At 45.7% G+C, this 8,709-nt stretch overlaps 1 protein-coding gene across 1 annotated transcript; it reads left to right on the top strand.

Annotated features, from left to right (window-relative positions):
• Positions 1–8,462, top strand: LOC306878793 (obg-like ATPase 1). Its single transcript, XM_079431325.1, has 11 exons — positions 1–131; positions 768–868; positions 1,438–1,581; positions 1,678–1,805; positions 2,193–2,368; positions 2,474–2,551; positions 2,661–2,758; positions 6,566–6,706; positions 7,447–7,543; positions 7,628–7,750; positions 7,842–8,462. The coding sequence occupies exons 2-11, from the start codon at positions 768–770 to the stop codon at positions 7,941–7,943; spliced, it is 1,188 nt and encodes a 395-aa protein (XP_079287451.1). The 5' UTR covers positions 1–131; the 3' UTR covers positions 7,944–8,462.
• The last annotated feature ends 247 nt before the right edge of the window (positions 8,463–8,709 follow it).

Here is an 8,709-nt window from a genome sequence, read left to right as displayed (position 1 = left end):
AGGATTCAAGACTCTTCCGACTTCCGGTATGAACATTCTTTCCGTTTCATCGGCTGAAGTGAGGAGCAACGTGTGTTCATTTGAGCACAGCGAAATTCCCCATCTGCTGACAGACATAGTGTGATATCAAGGTGATATAAGCATAGGTTTGATCTTATTTATGTATGCATCGCTTAAACGTGCTATTTGTGTTTAAATGGTCTGCTTTATTGCATATTGGCCCCTTCATATGACCGGCATGCTAACTAGCTATACACACTAATGAATTGGAGATGCTCTGGAGCCACATGTGGGTCTCTGTTGGCTTCTTAGCGAGTAATGAAGCACCCCTACCTCTACTAACCCGGCTGTCAGTTGGCAGTAGTGCAGAGATTTATAAACAATGATATGATACACGCATGCCTTCTCTCACTTGTCAGGGAGGGGCATATATTTAGCCTCTCTTACAGTGAATAAGGCCGGTCAGTTTACACTCAATCCGGGGGCTATTTTGGGAACCTGGTACCATTGGTTTGACTGTCGTGAAATGGCAACTAGTTACTACAGTTAGCCAGGCGAAGAAGTTACACGTTGCCTAGCTTTTACCGCATCTTAATTATGCAAAATATACTCTGCAAAATATACTCCATTTGTAATATTGCAAGAGAGTACTGACAGCATTTAACCATGGCTCCTAAAAAGGTGTGGTAGTTGTGTGACGTTATTTGGCGTGATTGATTATGTAATGCATTAAAGTGAAAGTAGGTATTATTTTTTTTTCTCCACAGATGCCTCCAAAGAAGGGAGGAGATGGACCAAAACAACCCCCTCTGATTGGACGGTTCGGGACATCCTTGAAAATTGGAATAGTTGGGTTACCAAATGTAGGGTATGTGTCAGTCCCAGCTGGCATTCTGGCTGTATGCATGTGCGCTGGGTCAATAAAGTGTGAATGCTTGACCTAGTTGCATTTTATTTGTGCTTAATGGAAACCTATCCTGCTGTGAAATTATTAGAAGGATGATGACGCATGATCATGGTGCATTATGAAAATGACAAATCATTCTGCTACAGGATGGGGAGTAGTTATTGAATGGCAACAAAGTCGGGCTGTGTGAATTTGTCCATGCTATATAGTATGTACGTTCGCCAAAGAGTTAAATTCATAGTATTTGCAAAACGGTAGGTAAAAATGCCACCAGTGCTGGTAGGTTATTTGGCAGTGATATTACAACAGTATGGCAGTGATATGTCTGAATTTTATACATAGTACATGGAACATACTTTTTTTATATAGAGGTGAAGTAATGTACAGACCAAGTATCTAGTTTGCAATTTCGAATGTAGCTTGAGTCTCTGTATATATATAGCAAGTATTTGTTCATTTATTATGCATAACAATGTGTCAGTGATCCATGTTCTCATCACTTATCTCAATTCATTTGTATGTGCTTTCAGAAAGTCAACGTTCTTCAATGTTCTGACAAAGAGTCAGGCAGCGGCTGAGAATTTTCCCTTTTGCACCATTGACCCAAACGAGAGCCGTGTGCCCATTCCAGATGAGCGCTATGACTTCCTCTGTCAGTACCATAAACCAGTCAGGTACCCACTGCATGTCTGCATAATACAGTTATCAGCCGCTTTTATTTCTAGTCATCAGTGACATGATCTTAATTTCTCTTTTATATTTCACTCCAGTAAGGTTCCAGCGTTTCTGAACGTGGTGGATATTGCTGGCTTGGTGAAAGGTGCTCATGCAGGCCAGGGATTGGGTAACGCCTTCCTCTCCCACATCAGTGCCTGTGATGCCATCTTTCACATGACACGTAAGTAGATAGCCATTTCAAACCATTTCTGAAGACATTGTTTATTTTTAGATTTTTTTAAGTTCTGCATATCTGCTATGAACAAAGTAGTTGGAAATGAATATATGTAAGAGAGAATAAAAAATTTCTGAAAAACTAAATGAAATTAGGTAAACAATTACAAAAAGCCATGAAAATGTCTACTGTGAATGTAAATTGACAGTGTGACAGTTATTTGAGATGCATCTGAAATTCTGAATCCTCTGTAAATCCAGAAATATCTTGGAAATTGTGTGGAAATTCATTGGCCAAATGCTCAAGAACCCTAATGTTTTGTTTCATGTATGGATTTTGTATTTGTATGAATAAAATAACCCTGATAATGTGTATATGCAACCGTGTGTGTAGGAGCTTTTGAGGATGAAGATATTATCCATGTTGAGGGCTGTGTTGACCCTGTGAGGGATATTGAGATCATCCATGAAGAGCTGAGGATGAAGGATGAAGAGATGATTGGGCCAATCATTGATAAGCTTGAGAAAACCGCTGTCAGGGGAGGAGACAAAAAACTTAAACCTGAATATGTGAGTGAACTATATATCCCAGTATGCATCTGACCAATGCAGAATTCTTCCTACTTAGTACATTAACAGAAAGCACTTACATTTTTTTGGTTTCTCTACTCGCAGGACATCATGTGTAAAATAAAGTCCTGGGTTTTTGATGAAAAGAAACATGTTCGTTATCATGAATGGAACGACAAAGAGGTTGAAATCTTTTTTTTCTTATAATTTTTAGTCCTGCAGGACCTATGTTTCTTTGATCAGATTGAGGTTTTGATTATACACTAACAGTTTTTTTCTTATTATTCTCCAGATTGAGGTCTTGAATAAGTATCTGCTCCTGACGTCCAAGCCGATGATCTATTTGGTAAACCTCTCGGAGAAAGATTACATCAGGAAAAAGAATAAATGGTGAGATGACATGTTAGCTTTTCATCTGCTGTTAGTGAATCCTTCTTCAAGTGTTTGTACATTAATTCAGCCTGCAAATCGCTTTTCAATATTTAATGGTCTTTAATGTTATCTTAAAGTGATCCTGTTGTTCATAGGCATACACACACAGTTGTAGCCCTAGGTATTGACAGCAACCTGTGTGCTCGTATAAAATCTTTATCTCATTCACTATTGCCTATTTAGTAAATGCCACATTTCTGTCACGTTCCCTCTCGGGACACAAGGAGCGAGGAGACGTAGGAGTTCCAAATAGCCTTTTTTATTGAAACACACACAGAGACGAGGAGCTTGGGGAGAGACGAACATCAATGACGATTAAGACCGGACACAGGGGCTAGGAAACACAGGGATTATAAACACAGGGAAATACGGAACAGGTGTGGACTAATCAAAACACAGGGCTAGGGACTAATTAAACTAATGGAGACAAACGAGGACAGGAACAGGAAGGCCAAATATGGGCACAGGAGGAGGGGAAACACAAGACAAGGACTGACATTACGCCCCCCTCCGGAAGGCGTGTCCTCACGCCTAACACCATCCAATGGGGAGGGGGGGTGGGCGCTCTGGAGGCCTCCAGGGCGGTGCCCGTTCCAGGGGCCATGGCGGGTCAGGGGACTCGGGAGGCCATGGCGGGTCAGGGGACTCGGGAGGCCAGGGCGGGTCAGGGGACTCGGGAGGCCAGGGCGGGTCAGGGGACTCGGGAGGCCAGGGCGGGTCAGGGGACTCGGGAGGCCAGGGCGGGTCAGGGGACTCGGGAGGCCAGGGCGGGTCAGGGGACTCGGGAGGCCAGGGCGGGTCAGGGGACTCGGGAAGCCACGGCCTATTTTTTTCGGGTCGTGTGGCCTTGGCCCTTGGCCCGGCCACACAGGCTGTGACCCTCTTACCCCCCCCCAAAATTTTCTTGGGGAAGCTCCCCCCTGGGAGCCACAGAGGAGCGGACTCTGTCGGGCGCTCTTGCAGCGCGGACTCTGTCGGGCGCTCTTGCAGCGCGGACTCTGTCGGGCGCTCTTGCAGCGCGGACTCTGTCGGGCGCTCTTGCAGCGCGGACTCTGTCGGGCGCTCTTGCAGCGCGGACTCTGTCGGGCGCTCTTGCAGCGCGGACTCTGTCGGGCGCTCTTGCAGCGCGGACTCTGTCGGGCGCTCTTGCAGCGCGGACTCTGTCGGGCGCTCTTGCAGCGCGGACTCTGTCGGGCGCTCTTGCAGCGCGGACTCTGTCGGGCGCTCTTGCAGCGCGGACTCTGTCGGGCGCTCTTGCAGCGCGGGGCTGGACAGAACCCGCGGGAACGTGCGTGGAGCCGGCACGGGAGGGCACGTGCGTGGAGCCGGCACGGGAGGGCACGTGCGAGGAGCCGGCACGGGAGGGCGCTCGGGAAGCGCGGACACCTGGGGGCGCTCTTGCAGCGCGGAAACTTGGGGACGCTCTTGACGAGCTGGGCTGGACGGAACCAGCGGGAACTCAGGGGGGCACGGGCGTGGAGCCGGCACTGGAGGGCACGTGCGTGGAGCCGGCACTGGAGGGCACGTGCGTGGAGCCGGCACTGGAGGGCACGTGCGTGGAGCCGGCACTGGAGGGCACGTGCGTGGAGCCGGCACTGGGGGGCGCTCTGGAAGCGCGGACACTTGGGGGCGCTCTGGAAGCGCGGACACTTGGGGGCGCTCTGGAAGCGCGGACACTTGGGGGCGCTCTGGAAGCGCGGACACTTGGGGGCGCTCTGGAAGCGCGGACACTTGGGGGCGCTCTGGAAGCGCGGACACTTGGGGGCGCTCTGGAAGCGCGGACACTTGGGGGCGCTCTTGAAGCGCGGACACCTGGGGGCGCTCTGGAAGCGCGGACACCTGGGGGCGCGACGGAACCAGCGGGAACTCAGGAGGGCTGGACGGAACCAGCGGGAACTCAGGAGGGCTGGACGGAACCAGCGGGAACTCAGGAGGGCTGGGCGGAACCAGCGGGAACTCAGGAGGGCTGGACGGCACCAGCGGGAACTCAGGAGGGCTGGACGGCACCCGCGGGAACTCAGGAGGGCTGGACGGCACCAGCGGGAACTCAGGAGGGCTGGACGGCACCAGCGGGAACTCAGGAGGGCAGGACGGCACCAGCGGGAACTCAGGAGGGCTGGACGGCACCAGCGGGAACTCAGGAGGGCTGGACGGCACCAGCGGGAACTCAGGAGGGCTGGACGGCACCAGCGGGAACTCAGGAGGGCTGGACGGCACCAGCGGGAACTCAGGAGGGCTGGACGGAACCAGCGGGAACTCAGGAGGGCGCTCTTGAAGCGCGGGGTTGCGCGGGTGCTCTGGGCTGAGGACAGCAGCAGTGCTGGGAAGAGTGGGGTGGCCGGAACATTTGGCAGGGCATGTGGAGGGTCCTGGCGAGCGGTGAGCTGGTGAGGCCGGGTTGTTCTCGGGTTGGGTTGGACGAAGATCAGTTTGACATTCTTCGACTTCGAAATCAATGCCATGTACATTGAGGACATAATTTATCAGCCCGATAAGAGAAAAACTGGACGTGGGGATATCGCAGCTGATGACATCCTTGTCCAACCCAAACCGAAAACACACACCGAGTGAGGCGTCAATCCAGCTCACCTCGTTGGAAAGCTCAAGGAACTCCTCAACATACTCTACCAACTCCCGACCATCCTGCCGCAGACACCAAAGCCTGTCCTCAGCCATAGTGTTGTAGTAGGTCCGGTCTTCTGTCACGTTCCCTCTCGGGACACAAGGAGCGAGGAGACGTAGGAGTTCCAAATAGCCTTTTTTATTGAAACACACACAGAGACGAGGAGCTTGGGGAGAGACGAACATCAATGACGATTAAGACCGGACACAGGGGCTAGGAAACACAGGGATTATAAACACAGGGAAATACGGAACAGGTGTGGACTAATCAAAACACAGGGCTAGGGACTAATTAAACTAATGGAGACAAACGAGGACAGGAACAGGAAGGCCAAATATGGGCACAGGAGGAGGGGAAACACAAGACAAGGACTGACAATTTCAGACACATACAGTGCAATGTGATTTGACAAATCTAGATTATTTTCCAACTAAAATGATGGAGCTGTTTAAACTCGGAATGCCCATTGTGGTGTTGTGCTTTTCAGTTACGTTTCTAGTTTTGACTCTCTTTTGCTTGTCCAACTAAAATGAAACTGATTTTCAAATGCCATGTGTTAAGTGAATGCTGTGTATAACTTTGAATAACTAACTGTTCTATCAAAGCCTGACAGATATGTTGTACGGCCTCTTAAAGGTATAGTTGACCCATAAATGAAAAAGTCACCATTTACTCACCCTCATGTCATTCCAAACCTTTATGACCTTTATTCTTTTGTGGAACACAGAAGATATTTTGAAGAACTAAACATTTTTGCTGAATATACATCTATGACTTCCAGTGTATGAACAAAAAAAATACAGTATTCTTCAAAATATCTTCTTTCGTGCTCAGCAAAAGAAATAAATGCATATAGGTTTGTAACAGCATGAGAGTGAGTAAATGGTGACTTTTGGTGCAACTACACCTTTAACGGGACTGCTTCCTGATTGATTGTGAATTGTGATTGTCAAGAAATCAAGTCTTGGGTGTCATTACTCCAGTAAACATGCAAAGCAGTATGGTAGGTATAATGGAGAAATGATTCACTCTAAATAACTGTGGATATAGTCCAAATTGATGGATGCTTGAGTTTTGTGGCTATCAGCCTTGAGGTAATCTGAGTTTAGGACCGCTGATGTAAATCTGTTTTCGTTTTGTAGGTTGGTGAAGATCAAGGAGTGGGTTGACGCTCATGATCCAGGTGCGCTGGTCATCCCATTGAGTGGGGGATTTGAGAGCAAGTATCAGGATATGACTGATGAAGAGAAACAGAAATATTGTGAGGAGAACAAAACACAGAGGTCAGGATTTGCTCTCCTTCTATTTCCTCCTGGCTGAATTTAATTGATTACTTCATCCAAAAAGTGAAAATTTGCCAGCCAAGATGTAGACGAGTTTGTTTCTTCATTGGATCAGATTTGGAGAAAGGGGAAACTACATCACTTTCTCACCAGTGGCTTCTCTGCAGTGAATGGGTGCCGTCAGAATGAGAGTTCAAACAGATGATGAAAGCATTGTAATGATGCACAAGTAATCAACATGACTCCACTCCTTCAATTAACGTCAATTAACGCTTTTGAACTCTCACTTTCCAATGGAGAATAAAGAAATAAACTCGGGTACATCTTGGAAACATTTACATTACATTTACATTTAATCATTTAGCAGACGCTTTTATCCAAAGCAACTTGTATAAAGATAAGACGTTGGTAGAATAGGACAAGAATAGAGAATGCTAGTGTTAGAGGGTTGTTTTTTTAATAAATAAAAAGAAAACGAGTAGATAGAATAAAGAGTTCTAGTATTAGAGGATAGTGTTAGTGATAGACTACAGGTGAGTAAATATTAATTTTGGGTGAACTGTTCCTTTAAGAAACGTAATACTTTTTCACATGCAAAAAGCATTTTTTCAGCAGTGCAAAAACAATGTTATAAATGCTGTAGTCAGTCTTACTTTAGGTCGTCGTGCTTATTCAATAGTGATATCATAATTTTTCCTTTCATGTTTTTCCCGTTGTGAAATCTTAATTCCTTGTTTCAGTATTCTGACTAAGATCATCAAGAATGGGTATGCAGCCCTGCAGCTGGAGTACTTTTTCACAGCAGGACCCGACGAAGTCCGTGCATGGACCATCAGGGTGAGAAAAGCACATGTTCAGAAATGCATTTAATACCGAAATAATACCTCTAAAATATTTTGCATGTGTTTGAACATCTTACAGAAAGGCACCAAGGCCCCGCAAGCAGCTGGAAAGATCCACACAGACTTTGAGAAAGGCTTCATCATGGCTGAAGTCATGAAGTTTGCAGACTTTAAGGAGGAAGGCAGTGAAAACGCAGCTAAAGTAAGATCTTAATGGTGTGCTTGATGACATAAAATAGCGTGGCTTGTTAAAGGTTGAATACTGAACTGATAATGTTGTCAAATACTTGCAGGCTGCAGGAAAATACAGACAACAGGGGCGGAACTACATTGTAGAAGATGGTGACATCATCTTCTTCAAATTCAACACACCTAATCAGCCCAAAAAGAAGTGAAGCCGGTTGGATGGACAGTACTGTCTATGGCACATGCTCAGTCTCTTATGGCTTTGGAACATTTAAAACACAATCGCACCTTAGTGGTGTATTAAGTTCATTTTTATTATATTTCGGCTGATGGCTGAAATAAATGTAATGGCTGGTCTGCTTACAAAAGCTGTATGTCACACAGCAGTTTATTCTAATAAAACACTTCCTCAGGCCAAAGTGTTTTCTGTTGAAGTTGTTTCACAATTGTCTCACACGTTTCTAGATGTTTAGCCACTGAGTAATCAAACAGTATAGATGGGATTTATTATGGAAGCTAAAAGATAATAAAATAAAAAGGTAATTGCAACTTTTTCTCTCTCAATTCAGGTTTTTTAAAAGTTTATATTTTATATTGAAAGATATAAACTTGGCAATCATAAAAAAAAGTCAGAATTTTCCATTATTTTTTTATTCTGTGGCAGTAACATGAAGTAAAATGAATCGCGAGAAAATATCTGAATTGTAATAAAACTGAGATAAAAAGTCGCAATCACTTTTATTTTTATTTTTTAAGAACAGGCTTCTGTACTTTTAAAGCTTTATTAAGCTGCTGTGAAACAGCTGTGTAGTTAACAGTTTATAGTGGTTGATTTAAGGTCCTTTTATTAAAAACAAAACTAACAAATTATACAATCTAACTGAAAGCAACCGGGAAAAAAAAATATTTTGTAAAATTCAATTTTAGCATTGATTTGCTGTTTGATTTCACTTAGTATTATTACATGATGTAACA

Source organism: Barbus barbus, assembly GCF_936440315.1.
Source record: "Barbus barbus genome assembly, chromosome: 13".
NCBI lineage: Eukaryota > Metazoa > Chordata > Actinopteri > Cypriniformes > Cyprinidae > Barbus > Barbus barbus.
This window is presented reverse-complemented; position numbering and strand designations above follow the sequence as displayed.